This window comes from Somniosus microcephalus, chromosome 2 (assembly GCF_052327205.1).
Source record: "Somniosus microcephalus isolate GS21.2 chromosome 2, FLI_Smic_1.0, whole genome shotgun sequence".
In the NCBI taxonomy this organism is placed as follows: Eukaryota; Metazoa; Chordata; class Chondrichthyes; order Squaliformes; family Somniosidae; genus Somniosus; species Somniosus microcephalus.
This window is the reverse complement of record NC_140988.1, coordinates 278,548,151-278,571,258: the sequence shown is the minus strand read 5'-3', so window position 1 is coordinate 278,571,258 and position 23,108 is coordinate 278,548,151. Positions and strand designations below refer to the sequence as shown.

At 44.9% G+C, this 23,108-nt stretch overlaps 1 protein-coding gene across 1 annotated transcript in view; it reads left to right on the top strand.

The window, feature by feature from the left end:
- The first annotated feature begins 254 nt into the window (after positions 1-254).
- Positions 255-23,108, top strand: part of parp8 (poly (ADP-ribose) polymerase family, member 8) — a 627,363-nt gene continuing 604,509 nt past the window's right edge. Inside the window, exons 1-2 of the mRNA XM_085972589.1 lie at positions 255-605; positions 1,125-1,179. Of these exons, the coding sequence (XP_085828715.1) occupies positions 515-605; positions 1,125-1,179 (146 nt within the window). The 5' untranslated portion in view covers positions 255-514. The remainder of the gene's footprint in view (positions 606-1,124; positions 1,180-23,108) is intronic.

Here is a 23,108-nt window from a genome sequence, read left to right as displayed (position 1 = left end):
AAAAAAACAAAAGTGGGCAAATACTGCGTGGCTTGTATACCTGCCCAGATCGACAGGTTGGATATTACCCGCCCCTGAAGAGAAAAAAATGCAGAAGGAATAACTAATGAAGAAATCGGGTTGAAAGAAGAAGAAGCAGTAGGCTGGCGCTTTTATTCGCTTTCGAAATCGCGAAGCCTTGTGGAGCAGAGTCTGTGTGTGTGTGTATGTGTGTGGAGGCTGCGGCGTCCCGTAGTACAGTACATCTCTGGTCGGAAGAAGAGCAGCTGGATCGCTATTGTCATCTCTCGCCAGCTGAAATAAAGCAGCTGCCGCACCGCCCCGCCGCGCCGACAACAGCAGCCGCGGAGCCAGCCCATCTCCCCGGCCGGAGCAGCGCCCGCACCTGCACCTCACTGGGGACTGTGACCTTGAGCTGATAACGCGGCTCCATTCGCATATTTGCTTTTTACTGGAGGTGGGGAGGGGGGAGAAAAAAAGGCAAACAAAACATTTCTCTCTCTGTTTACACTTCATGGGGATGTGTTCAAGGCAGGAGCGGATACAGACAGACATAGACAACGTACTCCAGAGGTGCAAGGCGGACAAGGACTGCCTGTTTTCCGGTAAGATTTGCTTATTATTGTTATTATTAATAATAAAAAGACACATCCTAAATGATGTTTGGTGCCGGTATTAAAATCCCGGCAGTGTGCTGTCATTGTATTTGCATCTGGTTCATTGACATCATGCAGTCAAAAAATACAAGGAAAGCCATCCTCGATTATATATTCTGAGCATCAATTTACAACATTTGAGATGCTTTTAATACAACCTCGATGTGATGGAGCAGATGGATGAATGCGACTGTATTTGCATTTTCTGTTCATTTCCATGGATCTGTCCGTTCGCATCGACAATTTTGTTGTCGCTATGGAAACACTTGTTGCAGAAAAACGTACAGTAAATGCCCAGCTCTGTGAAGTGCTCCATCGCAGACTCTGGGCTGCAATGTGATTGTTTCACTGGTGCTGGATTTACCTCATTAATCCACTCTTGGCAGATCTCGCCAACAGAACAGGCGGCTCAAAATCCGCTGGTTGGTTTGATTATTTTATTTTGATGTTTCTTTTCTGTTGTTTTAGATTTCAGATATTCCGATTCCACCTTCACCTACACATATACAAGAGGCTCGAAGAGGTAGGGTAGAACTTTCTCTCTTCCCCCCCCCCAAAAAAAATAAAAAGTTTTGTGCATTTGTGTGTGGGACCACACATTGTTATAATGTGGGTGCTTAGACTTGCTCGGAACTTTCGCATCTCCGGGCAAATATTCATTCCAGTTAAATTTAAGAATAATAAAAGGGCGGTTGTGTTTTTCTAATAAAGCTTCATGACAACTGCGTGGAGCAGCACAGAACATGTTCTGGTTGCGGAAGTATTTTTAAAAGAGGTAGCATTTAATCATGTTTAAATACAAACAAGAGGAAAATATGCAAAAGGTCTTTACGCAACATCCTGTGCATCAATAAAATATTCTCAAAATATTGGAAACAGCGTCGCACACTTTGACCTATAACTGAATATATAAGTAAATGTACTTTATGGGTTTATATCCATCGTGTTCAATAAGCTGCATATGTGCAACTCGCTATATATATCGTATATCAAGGTAAATAAATACTTTATATATGTCATGATGATATTACTGGGTAACAGGACACAAATGATAAGAGACGCTGAATGTTTTTGCCCTGTCCTCCTCCCAGCCCCCCACACCATTCGCACTAAATTAAAATAAAATTCAAATGCTGCAGATTTGAGAGAGAAAAAGTTAGTTGAGAAGTTTCTAATTGTGATAATTTAACCGTCTACCAATGGCCTCTCCTGGTCCACGTTAGTCTACCTCTTTTTAAATATCATTGTTCTGTGCAAGGAAGCACGTTTGTGACATTTGGCCAAGTCCAGTTTAGCGTGGTCGATTTGAAAACCTAAGGTTTAGTGAGAATTTGCTTAGGAACGGGCTTTGTTTTGGATTTAAGACATGGTATGAAATTGTGTTGTTTTTAAGAAAAGGGGAATTTTTAGACTGCTCGGCCAAGTTTACCACCGCTTCGATTTTTTTCACTAGTTCGAATGATTGTACAACCGCGATTAAGAGGAAATGAGCAATGCTCAGACTCGAAAGAGGTTTTGAAACACTGAGCATATGCTCAGAAACCTGCTTTACACAATATACTGAGAAAATGGTCATCTCAAATGTAATCAATCCAGCACTGTCAAAGAGTATACAGTTAGAACGAGACACGAATGAAGAAAATAGAACACGTGGTCCGTTAGTAATTTCATTTATTGAACACTTTTGTTGTATTTTTACTTACTCGTTAATGGATCATAAACGCCTATTTCAGTAAGTCATTTAGCCCCTCGAGCTTGTTCCTCCATTGAATTAGATCACGGTTGATCTGCACCTCAACTCCATTTACCCACCTTTGCTCCATATCCCTTGATATCAGTACCTAACAAAAAAATCGATTGATCTCAGTCTTGAACATTTACATTGAACCAGCATCTACATGTTTAGGAGAGGTATTTCCAGATTTCCACTACCCTTTGGACTACCTGAGTTCACTCCTAAATGGCCTAGCTATAATGATAAAATTATGCCCCCTTGTTCTGGATTCCCCCACCAGAGGAAATCGTTTCTCTGCATGTACTCTATTAAATCCCTTTATCATTTTAAAGACCCCAGTTAGATCATCTCCTCAACCTTCTAAACTTAAGGTAATACAAACCAAGTTTATGCAACCTGTCCTCAAAATTTAACCCTTTTAGCCTTGATATTCTAGTGAATCTGCACTGCACCACCTCCAAGGCCTATACAGTATATCTTTCCTGAAGTTTGGCACCCAATACTGAATGCTGTACTCCAGAAGGGGTCTGAGCAAGGCTCTGTACAACTGAAGCCTAACTCCCTCTCCTTTGCATACCAACTCCCTTGGCATAAAGGCAAACATTCCATTCAGAGAACATCCCCTTTATTCCTACTCCCTGTCTGCTACCTCCCAACCAATTACCAACCCATGTCAAAAGGTTACCTCCAATTCCAGTGTGCTTTCATATTTTCTGATAATCTTTTGTGCAGAAGCTTTATAAATGCCTTCTGGAAGTCCATATAAACAACACCCATAGACACTTCCCTAGCCATCAGGCTAATGACTTCCTCAAAAAATTCAACTAGATTAGTCAGTCATGACCAAGTCTTCACAAATCCATGCTGATTCTTTTTGATCAGCTTATATTTGTCCAAGTGCTCAGCCACTCTGTCTCTGATGATAAATTTCAGTAACTTTCCCGCAATTGACATTAAACCAACAGTTCTATAGTTACCTGGTTTCTCTCTCCCTCCATTCTTAAGTAATGGAGTGATATTTGCAATCTTCCAATCCAAAGGCACAATTCCTGAATCTAGATAGTTGTGGAAAGTTATGACTAACACATCTGCAATTTCCTCACGTTTTTAAATACTCTGGGGTGGAAACCATCAGGTCCTGGAGAATTGTTCATCTTAAGTCCCATTATTTTCTCCATTACCATTTTTTACTTGTATTAAATCCACTATGTTTCTCCCCTTTTACTTATTTTTGGGTCTCTTGTATCACTGGTATTTTGTTCTCTTCTTGCACTGTAAAAACAGATACAAAATATCCATTTAGCAATTCTTCCTTTTTCTTACTGTCCATTATAGTTTTGCCTGCATGTCTTTAATGGGCAAATATTCCCCATTACCACTCTCTTTCTCTTAATATATGTATAAAAACTTTTGATGTTAGCTTTGATATCCCTTGCTAGACTCTCAGGGCTTAGAGTAACAGAGTGAGCACTGGACTCCTTGAAAAAATGTTATCATTAAAATTAACTATTTCCAGCTGATAAGGGTATACATTGCCCATAAGTATATGTGTTTTAAAAAGTGACCATATTATGAATTTCCACAACTGAATAGCAAAAATTCATATTTCAGGACTTTGTATCCTCCTTCCTTACCACTGATTGAGAATGTAGTTATAACCGAGTTGATAAAAGCAGCACCACATGTCAGCAAAGCAATTAAAAATGTTAACAAAGTCCTGGGATTTATTTCTAGGGGTATAGGACCCTGGTCAGGTCTCACTTAAAGTACTGTGCACAATTCTTGTCTCCATACGATAAAAAAGACATAGAAGCACTGGAGAAAGTACAAAAACGATTTACAAGGATGGTACCAGAACTGTGAGATTACAGCTATTGGGAAAGATTGAATGGGCTGGGGCTTTTTTCTTTAGAAGAGATAAGACTTAGAGGTGACCTGAGAAAGGTCTTTAAAATTATGAATGGGTTGGACAATGAATCCAAAACTAGGACCCATAAATACAAGATAGTTACTAATAAATCCAATAGGTAAATAAGGAGAAATTTCTTGACTCAGTGGTTAGAATGTGGAACTTACTACTACAGGAAGTGGTTGAGGCAAATAGCTTAGATGCTTTCAAAAGGAAACTAAACAAGTACATGAGAGAAAAGAGAATAGATAGATACGCTGATAGGCTGAGATGAGGTAGATGGAGACTTGTGTGGAGTATAAACACCAGTACAGACTAGTTGGGCTGAAAGGCCTGTTTCTGTGCTGTATATTCTATGGCCCAGAAATAGGTGTCGGGGGCTTCCTGCGGGTGCAAGCCCCCGACCTACACTTACCTAGCGCGCCGACAGTTGAAGCCTGGGCCTGCGTGCATTTCCTGTCTGTGGCCCGGTTCAGCTCCCGGCGCGCTGTGCTTGCGTGATCCAGCGGCGTAGTTAGTTCGATGAGCCGGCTGGGATCACGTGAGCACTGGGCAACCAATCGGAGGTTGCAAAAGTTCATTCATGAGTTTGATAGTAAGAACTGTCAAACTCATGAAAACTCCGGGCGCCCAAAACAGTACTTTAACTTCAAATAAAAGTTCAAAAAACACCCCACTAATTAAATGAACTATTAATAACTCTAAAAAACTAATTTAAATAATTATTCAAATTTTTAAAAAAAATAATTTTTTTAAAAATCGGGTCTAAAAATACACTTACCTTACTGTAAATTCTTTAAAAATAATAAACCTGTGGAAAAAAAATTCTAACTTTAATTAATAGACCACTTACCTTTTAAAATTAAGTCCTTACGTCTGCTTTTTTCACGCGTAAAAACCGGAGGCCTTCACGCACGGGCAAAGCTTAAAAAAAGAAGGAATTTCAGCGCGCACACGCAGATTCCTGCGCGCACGCGTTCCACCTCTGAACCCCTTGGTTCAGAGGAAAGGAAATGCCGGTTTTCCGCGCATGCGCTGTGCACGCTGAAAACCAGCACTTCCATCGGGCCCATGCGTGAGTACCCCGTCCGTACTCACACGTTGGGACCCGAATTAATGGGCCTATGTAATTCTATGTAATGATACTGTGCTGGAGAATGTTTTGCCACTTGACTTCATCTGGTGTGTAGTCACTCCCATGGTATAATGCTGAACTGTATGCACAGCATGGAGTTTGTTGTAACCTAAATTAATGCCAGCATTGACTAAGTGGTAGCACTCTCACCTCCTGAGGGTGAGGTCCTAGGTTTAAGCCCCTCTCCAGAGAACTGAACGCATAACCTAGGCTGACACTTCAATGCAATACTGAGGGAGTGCTGCACTGCCAGAGGTGCCGTCTTTCCCGTCCACCTGTCCTTCCAGGTGGACGTAAAAGATTGCATGGCACTATTTTGAAGCAGGGGTGTCCGGTCAACATTTATCTCTCAACTAACATTACTAAAACAGGTTATCCTGTCATTAATCTCTTTGCTGTTTGTGGAACCTTGATATGTTGGTTGCTGCATTTTCCTACATTACAACAGTGACTACAGGAAACTCTTGTTTAAAAGGCACCTAAATATCCGGAAATCTCTATTAACCGGCAACATTCAGGAGTAGGTTCAGGTAAGTTTTACTGTATATTAGTGGCCGTGTAACCGGGGTTCCTGCACCTCTGGCCGTGTAACAGGGACTCCTGGATCTGTGGCCGTGTAACCGGTGTGCTGTGTAACGGGGCTCTCGTACCTTGGAATTCTCATATTCCGGAATTTTTAATCAACCGGCACCATCCCGGTCCCGTAGGTGCCGGATTCCAAAGAGTTTCCTGTACATTGTAAAAGTATTTACTTTGCTGTAAAGAACTTTGGAACGTCCTGAGGTCATGAAAGGCGATATTGTTTCTTAAATAAAACCATAAACTGTTTCTGAAATGGATTGCACTTGTGCTGCATCCACACTTGTTTTGCTTTATTATGGATAATCCCAATGGCTATAATTAGCAAGTTCGACTTTAAATTTTATATTGGCAGAAAGCAGAAATAGTAAATGAAAATACAATATTTTATTGTATTACATTACCTGGATAACCAGGACTCTAATGGAGAGGGCTGGGCAACCATGGGCACATTAATGACTTTCCTCAGCCAAGAACTGTAGGGGGTGGCGTGTGCCCAGTCAGCTCTGCCCCTGACTGTCTCTGAGCAGTTCGAATCGCTCCCACACCCCTGGGTTCTAGACACCAGACTTAGGTACAGGCGGCGATACAGAAAATAGAGTAGACAAGTGGTTTGGTGCAAGAAAACCGCTATTTTTATTAAAGGCACAATAAAACACAATACTGAGAATTACTGGAATAATTACAGGCATATAAAATTACACTTATTTGGGAATGGGGAACACACGGCACATCGAGGGAACAAACACATTAAAAATCCCCTTATCCTTATCCCACCCCCAATACCTAACTAGATTAAGCTATGAGGGGCCAGGAATTCATGCTCACCAATGGGGTTTCTTTTACGGTTCAAAACCTGTCGATTAGGCCGGTTGTGGTTTTTGGGGTTCACTCTTGTTGTCTTTTGGGGCCTGCCGTCGTCATGTGGTCACATGGCGCGGGGATGGAGTTGTCTGTGCGAAGTACCCTTCTTTTCCTTCGTTAGATTAAAGTCTTTTGTAGGGTACTTCACCTTGTAGGAATGGTTGTTCTTCTGGTGGTGGTTTGGTCACCGACAGTTTTGGCGCGGTTGGGGCTCGGTTGGCGGTTTATATCGTCGATTGATTTTACTATCCAAGCTTCAAACGCCAGCTTATAACTAGGCCGGGGTGTGTGCCCACTCGTCCCCAACACTTCTTCTTTGCTGCCCTTCTCTGCCTATCGGTTTTACCATTCGTCTGCCCGTTTGTGGCCCGTGTGTCCTGTGCTTGTTCGATTTGGTTCCGTTCTCCTCCCTGCGTTTGGCCCCCGGTGTTGTAATGGGCGTCCTCGGTGTCGGGAGAGGCAAGAGCATGAGGCAAGAGAGTGAGCAAGAGAGCGAGAGCTACCGGTGGGCCTACAATTATACACGGTTCTTCACCCCTTATCTGCGCGCCAAATCAGGTCAGTTCTTTGTTTAATTTGGCGGGCCCGTCTAAAATGATTACAGTCATTTACTTTAAGGGCTTCTGGGGCAGTTGTCTCCTTGTTTAATGGCTTCGATATCCTGGCTGTTTGTTATTTATGAAATTTAATCATCTTTCCTGGCTTGGTAGCTACCTGTGAGCTGTTACCGGTTATTTATGCAAAAGGTTAATGGCCTCAAGATTAGGTCCATCCTGACTTGATCTGTTCCAAGGTGAAGAATGCATATTCTGTGTTTACCTAGCTGTCTGGCTTTAGAAAATGGTAAAGTCTTTCACAGATCCATGCATGATAGGTTTTGTTTCAGAATTTTGAATGGGCCTGCCTTGCTTTTAAAATCCTGCAAGCCTTGGTCACGAGGTTTCAGAAGCCATTTTCTTTTGGGTACCCTTTGTAATAACTTGTCCATACAGGGTCCCTTTATCCATAACTTTTGGGGAATGTGGGAATTTTGAGAACCCTACAGATCCTTGTCGTGGTTTGATGCCATGCCCAGTAAATTGGCAACCTGGTGTTCCGAGGATTGCGGGAATGGAAGGAGAGCCTGGATTTGAATACCAGTCTGAAATCAGAATCTGTCAGGCTGTGCCACAGTGCACATGCTGCACTGCCAAGGCACTTGTACTGCAAGCATTTTACTTTTGTACCTTTGGGATCCCTAAGATCAAGAGACAAATTATAAAGACATAACACTGTAAGCCCTTTGCCTGCTGGTGCAAACCACTCTTATTTGATGCCATCATCTGCTTTGTTCCAAGAGCATTTGATACACTTTACAAATGATAGAGTTGGATAGAGTATGTGCTAATTCCATTTTCCCAAAAATGAATAAGAGATAGTTTTAAGCAGGAGTATTAAATTAATTAAAAATTAAAGTTGGTGGGATGTAACAAGTGGTCTTCCCCATGGATCGGTACTGGGGCCTCAGCTTCTGGAAGCAGGAAGTTACAAAGGTACATAGACAGATTAAGTGAGCGGATGGGGTTCAATGTGAGAAGTGTGAGATCATCCACTTTGGATACAAGAAAGACAATTTGGAATATTTTCTTAATCGGGAGAGAGTAGGACCCGTGGAGGAGTGAAAGCATTTAGGTGTCCATGTACACAAATCTCTAAAAGTTAGTGCACATGTACAAAAAGTAATCAAAAAGGTTAATGGAATGTTGGCCTTTATTTCAAGAGGGCTGGAATGCAAAAGTGGGGAAGTGATGCTTCAGTTGTACAGAGCTTGGTGAGACCCCACCTGGAGTACTGTGTTCAGTTTTGGGCACCACACCTCAGGAAGGATAATTGGCCTGGGGTGGGGGGAGGGGTGCAGATTCAACAAAATGATACCAGGCTAAAGGGTTAAATTATGAGGATGGTTTGCACAAACTTGGCATGTATTCCCTTGAGTTGAGAAGATTGATTCAATAGGGTAGATACAGAGAAGCTATTTCCAGAACAAGGGAGCACAATCTTAAAATTAGAGCTAGGCTATTCAGGAGTGAAATCAAAAAGCACTTTTTCACACAAAGGATAGTGGAACTGGAATTATCTTCCCTAAAAGGCTGTGAATGCTGGGTCAATTGAAATTTTCAAATTGAGATTGACAGCTTTTTTTTAATAGGTATGGGTATCAAAAGATATGGATCAATAGGGATAAATGGAATTGAGGTACTGATCAGACATGATCTAATTAAATGGAAGAACAGGTTCGAGGGGCTGAATGGCTTACTCCTGTTCCCTATGTTCCCTATCGCACTAAGTTGACAGTGAGGTTAGTGTTTGAACATGTTTGAACTAACAGTAATGTAGGAAATGTCATGGTCACACATCCTGAAGTGCTGTATGGGGTTTATTTCAGCATGCAGTAGGCCAATTGTTGCCAAGTCCACTAGTCTACACTGCTTTAGTTAATAGTAAGAATTGAGTTTTTTGCTTCCTACAGGACATGAGTCCAAGTGCTCAAGGTCTGGTAACTGAATTGATGTTGTAACTCGAGAGCAGAAGGTAGTTTTGCAGGAAATGAGTTGGGTTTGAGGTATATACTTGATAAAGACACTTGGGCCGTGATTTCGCCAGCAGAGGCGGGATCGTGGCAGGAGAGGTGGTTGACGGGTTCTGGTTCCGCTCCCGGCTGTAGCCGCTCTGTGAAAAGAATTATCAGTTAACAGGGCTTGTTAAGCCCGCTCTGTGGGGTTCCCGGCCAATTAAAAGGAAGCGGGTCTGATGACGTCATTTGATGTTGACGCGTCATCAGCTGGTTTCCTTAAAGGGACCATGGCCACATTCATTTTGACAGTTGTGCTGAGTCAGACCTCCCCAGGACACCAATGCAGCCTGGTTGCACATTGCACAGGAGGGCAAAAGCAGGGATGTTGTCAGGAGTACCTGGCTGCAGTGGCGCAAACCTTTCAATGATCTCAGTAGATCACGAAATGTTCCTGCAAAGCCACACTCAACCTCATCCTGCTGTGCCACTCATCCCCATCACTCTGCCTTCCCTACCCTACTCCTGCACATCCTTATTCACACGAACTTACTTTGCACCTCCACCCATCCCTCTCTATCTGCATTATCACTTCCCCATCTCACTAGCCATCCCTCACACTCACCCTCATCCTAGTGCAATCATACCAACTAACAACACACAAGGGTAGGCACTTGAATGTTTTATGTAATGTTCATGTAAATTTTCTGTGAATGTCTTGTCAAATATTGAAATCCTTATTCTCAGCACTTTGCCTTATTGTACAGATTTGTGTGCACCTTTGGAAGTGGCTTAGTGAGTTGCAGTGAATGGTGAAACATAATGGTATCCCCCGCAATGGTGATGAGTGTGAAAGGAATGGCTTGAGCATTGTAGGAATGCTTTATGGTGCTTGTGTGGGATGGTGTTAACCTGGTGCATCTTATGGCAGCCAGGGTGTACAGCATCAAGTGAAGTAAATCTGGCCATGGTGATGACATCGCTGGCCTCCCGGGCAGCAATGATGTCGGCTGCTGATGCCTTGTGTCCTGTGCAGCATCAGGTGATTGCGGAGAAGGTTGGTGTTGTTGTTAGTGATGTTGGTGTGCCTGGTGATGTTGGTGTTGGGGCTGATCGTGGAGGGATTCAGAGGACCAAGGTGAGATTTTTTCAAGGGCACTGATGTTGCTGGAATAGATGGCAGCTGAAGTTGAGATGACAGAAGCGATCTGTCAATGGTGAGAGAGCTTGCTCCAAGGAGGTGAAAGTGGATAGAGAGTTTACTCCAAACACTTCCAAACTGCATACAGCTCAAACATGTCTTCCAAGTCCTGAAGGCTCAAGTTTCTGACATTGGAAAGTGGCCAGCTGTGAAATGGTAGCTTTCATACCACTTTTGCAGCTGTCACCTATTCACAGCAATGGGGAGACATAGAGAACCCAATCTACTTACCTGACGTGATCTCCGAACGATGTGAACCCCATTAAAAATGTGGTAAAATAGAAAAAGGCTGGCAAAATCATGTTTAACAAGCACTTAACAAGCAGTTAACTATCTTAAATGCCTCCCCCGCCGCTTGGTGTCGGGTCTGTTCTGAAATCGCAGACCTGACACATTGGAAACTTACATGGAGGTGGGTTCATAGCGGGTTCCCAACCCACTGTCAATCATTTCGATTTTGACAGCAGACCCGCCTCCAAACCCGCACTGTGAGCGCTGGTGTGAGAATTTAAAATTAATATTATTCGCTCCAGCACTGACAATTTAATGAGCACAAATTCACACACTTTTCCAAAAAAATTCCATGTTCATTTTTGCAGAAGTCTAAAACAAACCCTGTTCAGTATTGTAAATGTTTATGCTTTATTTTAAGGAAACTAGAATACTTTTAAATGTACTAGGCAGCAGAAGAATTGGGCAAACATTTGGAGTTGTGAGGAGCAAGTTTAGGAGAAGTGGCAGGAAGTCTTTACATAGAATCACATGACATCGAATTTACAGCATAGAAACAGGCCATTCGGCCCAACTGGCCTATGTCCGTGTTTATGCTCCACATGGGCCTCCTCCCATTCTACTTCATCACACCCTATCAACATATCCTTTTCTATTTCTTTCTCCTGCATGCATTTGTCTAACTTCCCCTAAACTGCATTTATGCTATTCGCCTCTGTATTTTTACAAACAACAACAACAACTTGTATGTATATAGCGCCTTTAACGTAGTAAAACAATGCGCTTCACAGGAGCGTTATCAAACAAAACTTGACACCGAGCCACATGAGATATTAGGGCAGGCAACCAAAAGCTTGGTCAAGGAGGTAGGTTTTAAGGAGCATCTTAAAGGAAGAAAGAAAGGTAGAGAAGCAGAGACGTTTAGGGATGGAATTCCACAGCTTAGGGCCTTGGTAGCTGAAGGCACGGCCGCCAATAGTAAAATCAGGGATGAGCAAGAGGCCAGAATTGGAGGAGTGCAGTTATCTTGGAGGGTTGTAGGGCTGGGGGAGGTTACAGAGATAGGGAGGGGTGAGGCCATGGATGGATTTGAAAACAAGGATGAGAATATTAATATCGAGGCGTTGCTTAACCGGGAGTCAATATAAATCAGTGAGTTGGTGTGAGTTAGAACATGGACAGCAGAGTTTTGGATGACCTCAAGCTTGCGGAGGGTGGAAGGTGGGAGGCCGGCCAGGAAAGTGTTGGAATAGTCAAGTCTAGAGGTAACAAAGGGATGGATGAGGATTTCAGCAGCAGATGAGCTGAGGCAGGAATAGAGTTGGGTGATGTTACGTAGGTGGACTTAATTGATGCTGCGGATATGTGGTCGGAAGCTCATCTCGGTCAAATACGATATCAAGGTTGTGAACAGTTTGGTTCAGCCTCAGGCAGCTGCCAGGGAGAGGGATGGAGTCGGTGGCTAGGGAATGAAGTTTGTGGTGCGGGCTGAAGACAATGGCATCGATCTTCCCAATATTTAGTTGGAGGAAATTTCTGCTTATCCAGTACTGGATGTCAGACAAGCATTTAGACAATTTAGAGACAATGGAGAAGTCAAGAGAAGTGGTGGTGAGGTAAAGCTGGGTGTCATTAGTGTACATGTGGAAACTGACGTTGTGTACAGAGGATGATTAACAATTGAAACAGGTTGCCATGGAGGGTGGTTGTGGCCAGGATATTGGAATCATTTAAGAAATCACTAGATGTTGTAATGGAAATCAGTAGGGTTGGTATTTTGGAGCAGTGAGTTCAAATAGGCTGGAGTTCACCTGACCTATCCTGTGAATAAGTCCTGTGGTCAAGTGAGATCTCTGTCCCATTTATACCTTCAGTAATTGCCACTGCAACAATCCTATGAACTAAAGCAGCTTGGCTATGGATGTTGGTAAGAATGAGTTAAATATAGGCCTAGAAATTCAGTTGGGCGCACCAGCCGTTAGCGCCTTAGGAGGAGTAGATCTCGAGCGCTAGGCGCTTAGCGCCCGGGCGCAGCACGATCTGCACCTCGCCCCAACTTCAGTACACATTTAGCGCCGGCGCAAAGTCTTAGCGCGCGCGCCCTGCTGCGCGCGCAGATCATGACGTCATTTACTAGTGCAACGCCCTTTGTGCGCCCCGAACCGGAACTTCACTCGCGCCGCCCCATTGTGCGCCGGGCGGCCCGAACGACTGTGAAGTGGAACGGTACACAGCCGAGGCGGGCCGCGGGGAGCGCTAATTAAAGGGCACTTACCCTGCACTATAAAGGGCAGCCATTTTGCAGCATTCACTCTTGTGCAACGGTTTTTTGGAGAGAGACCAAGGAGGAGAGCTTACTGGTTTGGACCAACACTAGGACAGGTATTTTTGGCTCAGGCCAGAGCTTAGCAATTATCTTTGCCTTCATTGAGAGCTCATTGTTTGCCAGCATATAATGGGGGCTGCATTGGGTGCCAACGCTGACTTTCAGCCTTATGCCAGAAGGGCTTACAGACGCCGTGAGAGAGTGGCAGCCCTGGCTAGACGCAGAGGGGGCAACAGGCGTCGCCAACTGAGGCCTTACCCACCCAGGGTATACCGCCAGCAGTCCTCCTATCTGACCATGTCTGCCGTGATGTGTGTAAGGAGGCTGCGATTCAGAAGGGAGGTGGTTGCAGACATCTGCCAGCTGCTTCAGAGAGATCTGCAGCCACAGCTGATGCGCAGGACGTCTCTGTCAGTGGCAGTGAAGGTGACGGTGGCTCTCAACTTCTATGCCACCGGCTCCTTCCAATCCGCTGCTGGGGACATCGCTAACATCTCCCAGTTCGCCGTGCATTGCTGCATCCGCCAGGTGACCGAAGCCCTTTTCACAAGGAGACATCAATTCATCTCCTTCCCCATGACCCTGGACAAGCAGCAGCAGCGTGCAGTGGGATTTGCAAGAATAGCGGGCTTCCCCATGGTGCAGGGCGTCATTGACTGCACGCATGTGGCTTTGCGGGCACCTCTGGAGCATGCCGAGGATTACCGCAACCGGAAGGGCTACCATTCTCTCAACGTACAGCTGGTGTGTGACCACAGGCAGCACATCCTAGCTGTCAATGCCCGCTTTCCAGGCAGCAGCCACGATGCCTTTATCCTGCGACAGACAACTGTGGCTGACATGTTCCAGGCACAGCCTCCCCCAAGAGGATGGCTTATCGGGGACAAAGGCTATCCTTTGTGTACCTGGCTCATGACCCCGCTCCGCGCGCCCACGACCCCTGCTGAAGAGGCATACGAGAGCCATCAAGCGACTAGGAACATCATAGAACAAACAATCGGCGTCCTCAAGCAACGGTTCCGCTGTCTCGATCGCTCCGGGGGAGCCCTCCAGTATTCGCAGGACCGAGTCTCCCAATTCGTCGTCGTTTGCTGCATGCTGCACAACCTGGCTATCCGCAGGACTCAGGCACTGCCACCTCACATTGGACCCCCACCTCAGGAGGAGGAGCAGGAGGAGCATGAGGAGGAGGAGGATGAGGAGTACCAGCCCAGGAGGGAGGCACAAGGTCCAAGGGCCGCCCGTCGGCGGCTTATTGAACGTCACTTCTAGGCCCCCTGTCAGGGAATGGCTTGTGCCAATGAAAGAACATGATTGCAGCCGCTCCGCAAGCCCTCAGGCGGTTAAGGCAACAAACACTTCAAAGATCAAACATGGACAATGTTAATAAATAAAATGCTTTATTGTACAAACTCAGGGCCCTTCCCACATGAAAACCAAAAACAGACGAAACCCCCAAAAAACACTCAAACACATTACTCGCTCCCACAACCTGGAGAGGATTAACAAAACAGTGCAACTAAAATGGCCGTCATCCTCGGACTTCGTAAAATACAAACATCACATCCTCGGCCTTCAAAAAACAAACATCCAATTCTCGGCCTCAAAAAACAAACACAACTGGCCACACATTCGACTTTTTGGCCCACTAGGTCGATGCCTTGGCCATCTTTGTGTGGCCCCTGCCCGCCCTGCTGCTCCTCCTCAAAGTAAGGCCATTGGCTGCTGCAAGGCTGGGGGCAGGCTCCAGAGGGGCACATGTCGTGACGGCAGATGCCCTTGGGGGTCGGCCTAGTCGTGGTCTGGCCGTCGAGCGGGCGGCTGTTGAATGCTGCAGCTGTGGCTGGCCAGCATCAGTCGCTGCAGCAGCTCCTGGCAGCTCCACTGGGGGAGTGGCAGTGGCGGCTGGAGGAATGGGGGCAAGCTGGCGGATGGCAGGCGCTCGCTGGTCACCTGAGACACTGGCACTCGCCCGGGCCAGCACTGCAGCATGCGCACCAATCTGCCGAGGGACAGACCGCTGTGCTGCTGCAGCGCGCCGGGTGCCCTGGCGATGCCCGGCTGACACAGCGAGTGTGGCAGCAGTGAGTGCCCGTGTTGACCTGTTCAGTGACCTCATCAGAGCACCCAGTGACTGCACGGCACCACTGATCAGCTGCCCACTCGCTGCCTGAGCTGCCCCGAATGCCGCACGACTCGCTGCCTGATCTGCCCCGAATGCCGCCCGACTCGCTGCCTGCTCTGCCCCGAATTCTGCCAAACTGATGGCCTGTGAGGCCCCGACGTCAGTGACACTCCGAGAGAGGGACTCGATGGCCTCAGGCAACCGTGCCACTACCCCCATGAGCTCCGTGTGCCAGCGCTCCGAGTCCATGGACAAGTCCTCGAGGCGTTCCATCTCCTCGGCGAAGACCATCTCCAGACTGGAGGCCGGACTCTTCCTCTGGGGAGAAGGCCGCCGAGCTGGCCGACCCTTCCTGCGTTGCTGGACGCCGCTGGGCCCAGCAATTGGACTCCCCTCCGACCCTTCCCCCCTCTGGGGAGAAGGCCGCCGACCTGGCACCCCCCTCCCGCGTTTCTGCAGGCCGCAGGTCCCATGCGCTCCCCTCCCCTCCGACACTTCCGCGACGCTCCCCTCCAGGGAAGACGTGTCCCCTACATTGGCATGGGTTGCCACGGCTGAGGGTTCCCCTGATGGGCCGCCTTCCTCTTGCTCCTCCTCCTCCTCCTCCTCTGAGGGGCTGTCACTGGCAAGTTCAGGGACCTCCTCCTCACCATCTGAAACCAGGAAGGCACAAGAGTAGCTTTAGAGTGAGGAGAGGGCGTCAGTGAGGGATGCATGAGTGGTGGCATTCAGCGCATTGGTCGGACAGTGGCAAAGGATGTAGATCTGATGCGCAAGTGGGACGAGAGAGGTCCAAACGTGGATGTCCTTACCATTGGTGCCCAGAACAGGGTCGGCATCTCCACATGCAACGGGGCCAATCACCCGGGCACCCATGATGCGCTCCACGCGATGTTGAAGCTCGGTGAGCGGCTGGATCTGGGGTCGGCCTCCCCCGGTCGCAGTCCGGCTCTTCCGATTATTAGCCAGCTTGGCCTGCAAGAGAAAGGACGGCCTCTAAGTACAGTGTGTCGCCCTGATCTTGTGTGCACTGCCTCCCATGGTGGAAGAGCCTGGCCAGTGTGTCGCCCTGATCTTGTGTGCACTGCCTCCCATGGTGGAAGAGCCTGGCCAGTGTGTCGCCCTGATCTTGTGTGCACTGCCTCCCATGGTGGAATAGCTTGGCCAGTGTGTTAAGTGCAGAATGTGCAATTGATGTTCATGCCTGTTCCATAGCTGCTGGATGAGTGCTGGCCATTCGGGCTTTCAGGTCCCTTTGCCCATAATGTAAGGTGCACATGCAAGGATGAGGAGGTCACTGGAAAGGGTACTCACCCTGACAATCCGCGTGAGGTCATTAAACTTTTTGCGGCATTGGACACCGGTCCTGGGGACCTCGCTGTTGGCTGACACCTTGCTGGCGACATGCCTCCAGGCTCTCCGGTAGGCGCGGAGCGGCGCCTTCCTGCCATTGTCCGGGTACAAAATATGGCGCCTCTTCTCCACACCACCAACCAGCACACTCAGATCATGCTCTGAGAAGCGCTGCGCTCGTTCACGGGCCCTCTGCATGGCTTCAGGCACTATTTGGGTCCAGCAGCAGTGTTCAGGCCTAGCTGGAGGGCTCCACTATCCAGGGTGTGGCAGCAGACAAAGTCAACCTTTCCCCCTTAAGAGCTGGCCGGCGCCAGGGTGTCTGCTGTCAATCACGAGATGGCAGCACCTGCGCTGCGCCCGGCCTGGGCGCTCTCGCTCAGCACCTCCGGCTTAGCGCCTAAAGAGAGGCGTCCAGCACCAGTTTTAGCGCTCAAGCAAACTCTTAGGGCGAAGCTAATGAATATCGCAGAAGTGGCCTCGATTTGGCGGCGGGCGCAAGCTTTAGCGGCCGCCCGACTTTAACGCCCCAAAAGTGGCTACAATGAATTTCTAGGCCATAGACTTTTATAAGAATTTGTTTGATTTTAAAATGAATTGCAATCCAATGTGTTCCACAAAGATCCTATTAGTGAAATATGATTCACTTCATAGATTAAGGAGAGCTATCAAGTACATAAGATATTTACTTATTTACAACAAGCTGATAACCCAGAACCAGTTAAGAATTTGAAAACTCACTTTGTTATTCAACAATATCCTTTCTGTATTTGTACAGTCAAAGTGGCTTTCTCATAGGTTTAGAAATCAAGCTGCCTTTTTATAGTGGTCAAATTTAAAGTGTATTATAAAGTAACCTTACAACAATCACATGCACATAACCCTGTAAAAGAGATTTTGTTTTCTTTTGTTTTAGAAAAGCTTTCTCTTCCTGTCATGTGAGAAGCCCACACATCTTATTTTGCAGTAAACACTTTAGTCTAGTGTTTTTTTTTTAAATAACACTTCCTGTTACACATTGTGACTTAGAAAGGCAAGACCTGATGGCCATAATGGTAACATTGACGGGAAAGTTCATAGATGATGCGATCTCCAAAAGCAGAAGCCACATATGAAAACTCAGCAATGCAAAAGAAAAAAGAGTGTGTGTGTAATATAACATCTATTTTATAAACAATTCAGATAGCTGCAAAGAAGAATTTGTACTTATGTAGCACCTTTTGATGTTGTAAAAAATTGCCAAGGCCCTTCACAATGCTAATCAGTAGTAGAAGAATTAGGTGAGATGACTGAAAACACAGTTGAAAAGATAGTTTTGGAGAGGCTTTTTCAAGCAGGAGAGAAGTAGGAAGGCAGAGAAGTTTAGGGAGACAGTTTCAAAGAGGAGAGATGAGGCGGCTGAAGGTCCTGTCACCAATGAGGGAGCAGCAGTTTTGAGTGGGTGGGTCAGGAGGGATGGGGCTTATGGGCAGGGGGTGGGGGGTGTGTGGTGGAGAGAAATTGTACAGACAACCAGAGGCAGAGGACTGAAGGGCATGGGCATTGGGTTGGGAGTAGTTGCAAAGCTATGGTGAGGCAAGGCAAGTCATGGAGAGATTTAAAGACAAGGGCCCTTATTCTGAAGTTGATGCATTGGGAGTTAGAGATCTGGTGGAGTGTGGCTTAGTGTGGGATAGGATGTAGATGGCAGATTTATGGATGGGTCGGTAACAATGTATATCTATCTAAATATTAAAAATGTCCAATATGCAGTTTGTTTCTTACACTTCAGGTCTCACCATTGAGTGTCACACTTTCAGCAGCACATTTTTCTATATGCAGGAAGGATGTTCCCAATGGCGGGGGAGTCTAGAACCAGGGGTCACAGTCTAAAGATAAGGGGTAAGCCATTTAGGACAGAGATGAGGAGGAATTTCTTCAGCCAGAGAGTGGTGAACCTGTGGAATTCTCTACCACTGAAGGCAGTTGAGGCCAATTCATTAAATATATTCAAGAAGGAGTTAGATATATTACTTAAGGCTAAAGGGATCAAGGGATATGGGGAGAAGGCATGGACAGGGTACTGAGTTTGAATGATCAGCCATGATCTCATTGAATGGCGGAGCAGGCTTGAGGGGCCGAATGGCCTACTCCTGCTCCTATCTTCTATGTTTCTATATTTCTATGTATATGGAAATTTTACATCACTCTTGCACCTGAATGGCTCAGATTTCTTATTCATGAGACAGCGACAAATCACAACTGAAGACGTAGGCAATGTACCAATCAAATGTGGGAACAGTGGATGGATAAACTTTGAGTGAAAATCTACCAAGCAGGTATAAAACAACCAATCCAGAATGTTCAGTCAGAAAAAGATGACATATAAAAACCCAAAGAAGCCACCAAATATATTTTTTGACATTCTATTTGCCAACATCTTGGTTTCTTCACTAAACTGAGGACTTACTACAGAGTAAGAATTTGCAGTCCAATAAAAAACAGAATAGAATTGCTGTATTATCAGAGGTCTATGTCTATCTATATCTACCAGCATACATTTGTTCCTGCAACTGCCAGGGAACTTTTTATAATGATTTACAGCAACACAGACCATTCACTGAACCGTCCCACCCTCTCCTCTTCTGTCTGTCAGCGAAGCCATTATTAACAGTAATTTTTGTGTAAATTCATAACAGCAACATAAAGCATAAACTTTGGAAGTTCGTCTGAGGTAACTTGCAGAGGAACTCTGTGTTACTATATTCAAACAGTTACTTATTTAACAAATACAGCATGTTACACATCTGACAAATGAAAGTTTGTACCTTGGAACTCTGAAATTGTTTAATTTTAATATATAGATTGTAATATATTCTAAATGTTTGGAGCAACTGAATTTCTTTCATTTATTTCTGAGGGAGAAGTGAAACTCAACTGCCTGGGAACTGTGTGGTTCAGTTAATGTAAGGCTGGTCAGATAATTGTAGATTTTTAGATGATATGCGTGGCTTTTTGCCAATTTTGCATTGTAGCTCGCAATGATGGGCTGCCCTCAATGAACCGAGCATTGTGGCTGTATAAAAATAATTGTTTTAACCACACTCGGTTGACTGCTGTGCCTAATTGTGTGAGAGAGAAATAGATATACGTGCAACAATGAATTCTCTGACTCACCATGAGCAATGCCACAGAATGCCTACTGCTGTATTATAAAGAATGAAAATGGGAGTATGAAACAGTGTATATATATTCTAGCATAAGAATGAAAATGGGAGTTAAGGATATAGGATGTACAAACATAGAAAAGAACAGGATCAGAAAAGATTAAACATCCATCTGGCCGATTCCAAAAATCAATCCTTCTTTATTGCCCTCTCCTTCAAATATCTATTCAATTCACCCATACATTTTTCCATACTAAGTGCCTCCACTGTCTCAGTCAGCAATCCATTCCACATATTCACAACCTTCTGCATAAGGTGCTTAAATCTAAACTGCCTGTGCACCTTCCCTTTTCTAAGCTTGAATATGTTCCTCAAGGTTCATGAGTTTGGGACAATTGTGAACATAATCCCATGGTTCAATTTAAGTATTCACTTAAGAATCTCGAACACCTGAATAATATCTCCAAAGTAAACAATCAAGCTCTTTAAACTCTCCTTATAGATGCCTTAAGCTTGATTCAGATTAACTGCCCTTTTTTTGCACTGCCTCAAATGCTTAGTTATGCATATGTACATAATTACATAAACATCTTGTCCCTTACTCCCTGACTGCTCATTGTTGATTGGTAATTTTCATGATTGGTATTGTTTGTTCTCATTTGTTACCTAATGCTCAGCACATTCTGTATCGGTTCAATGGTGATCGTAAATATTTTAAGAGAATTATATTTGAGAGACATTCCAGTACAAACACCACATACATTTACAAGTGTGACAGGCACAAGTGCGTGCTAGATGCAGGACATATTATTTATATGCGTATATATGTATTTTATGTATATGTGTGTGGGTGTGTGTGTCTCTGTCTCAACCAGTCTAACAAAGCATTCCATGCTCTGAGAACCAGCTGCATGATGACATTTCTCCTACCCTCTGTGCTCACTCCCCCAGTGACAATTTTAAATTGATGTCACTGTTGCCCCAATCAGAGTCTCTCCCTTTTCATTCTATCAAAACTCTCGATAATTTAAAAAAACCTTTTATTATATCTCCTCTGCTCTAGTGGAAATGGTCACATTATCTCAAGTCTCTCCTCATAACTATAGTTTTTCATCGCTGGAATCATCCAGCTGAGACTACCTGGCTTTAATGTCCTTTCTAATAATGGGGCACTCAAAACTGCACATAGTACTCTGTGTCCTAAGCAATGTTTTGTGAAAATGTATCATTACATGTACTATTCTGCTAACCTGCCTATGGCTACCTGAAATATTTTACAGCCCCTTATTGTTTGTCAACATTTTGTGTCACCAGCAAATTGTGAGATTGTACTACCTATGCCCAAATGAAATAATCTATATAAATCTATGAAAAAAATGGACCCAGCACTGACCCCTGCGGTACACCACTCTAATCCCAGCAACATCCATTTATCCTAACTCTTTTTTTCCTGCACCTCAATCAACCATCAATCCATGATGCTACATTACATGCCTGAATTTTCTAATAAGCCTCTTGTGGGATATCTTATCGATCACCTTCTGGAAAGCCATATGAACTATATTACTTTCCCTTTATACTACTTGCCCTTTATCTATCCAATCAGTCACCTCTCCAAAAACATTCTTCTTTACTCTCTTAATTCTTTATAATATTAGACATCAATGTTGTTTTTTCCTATTTTAATTGTTCCACATTATTTCTGAAATCCTTTTGGTGGCCATCTTTGACTTTTTCCACTAAATTAAGAAACTTAATGCTGGATATAAGATTTCCAATATTAAGCAATTTAAAATAAAATGATTAAACCTATCTACATAGTATTACTTTGTTTAAAATGTGCATCATGATATTTTCCATCAGAGGTGGGTAATAATGGCCCCATCTCCAAGTTAAAGAGGTTTACACGTGAGTTTCCTGCAATTTTGCTTGCTCAGAGGCTCTCTTCAAATGAGGACCAGATTTTCAGTTACAGCAGAAAACAGTCATTTTTCTAGTATTTTGTTGCAAATTTTTGAGGTTTTTTAAATTACCTTCACTGAGACCTGCACTGTATTTTCTGTTTCTTTGAATGCATTGTTCTGGCATAAGAATAAGCCACATTAAAATTTGAAAAGCTCCCCTGACTGCAGGTTCGGAAACATGCTGTGCCTGATGTGCACGAATGATGATTAAATGAGTTGAAACTTTAATTTTCGTACTTAAAGATGAAAGCATTTCATACTTAAAGAAGAAAGCATGGAGAGCAATCAAGGAGAGATTTGTTAAAGACAAATCGTGTCTAACTAACTTGATTGAATCCTTCGCAGTAACAGAGAAGGTTGATCAAGTAGATGTTGTATAAATGGACTTTCGGAAGGCATTCGACAAAGTGCTACACAGGAGCTTTGTTAAGAAGATGGAAGTCCATGGAATTAAGGGAAAAATGGTGGCATGGATATGGAATTGGCTCAGTGACAGGAAGCAGAGGGTGGTGGTGGATGGATGTTTGTCAGACTGGGAGGTGGTTTGCAGTAATGTTTCCCCAAGGGTCAGTTTTAGGTCCATTACTCTTTTCAATTTTTATAAATGACCTAGACTCGGGTGTAGGGAGCAGCATTATAAAGTTTGCATGTGATACGAAACTTGGCAAAGTAGTAGATGGAGATGAGGATAGTTGTAGACTTCAGGATGACAGCACAGGCACGATGGGCCGAATGACCTCCTTCTGTGCTGTAAGTTTCTATGATTCTATGATATAGTGTGAGTTCATCGCTTTCCTTCAGCCCTGATTAGGCTGATCTCCGTCCATTTTGGAAGTATTCAAATGAGATTTGCAGGAAATTTGAGCATAACTTGACATCGGCAAAATGGGCGCGGGAACGGGCGCATTTTCGGGTCTAACTTCCGGATTGCACCCACAGAGCAGATTCCAGGCCTATTTTTCTAAGACCTAATCAGAAAAAACATATTTGAGGTAGATTTTGACTTTTGGGCTGCTAATTGGCTGCCCAGTCCAGTAATGAAGAGAGCCCTGTGATTTTTGCAGCTCAGCCTCAGTTACATTCACCAGACGAGCTGTGGATTGCAAACAGATTGAAGCCTAATAATTGGGCCGGAACTGCCACCAGCAAGGTAAATTATGGAGGAGGGTTAGGGTGGGGGAGGGAGAGGGTCCAGGGTGAGGAGGGGGGCTGCGGTCCTGGGGCCGCATTGGTCCAGGTTATGTTTGTGGGCCTTGGAGGAGCACACCTGCTCCTTGGGGGCCACACAAATAATTCAAGACTTGCCTTTAGCAGGCTTCTTCTTTTCCATCGC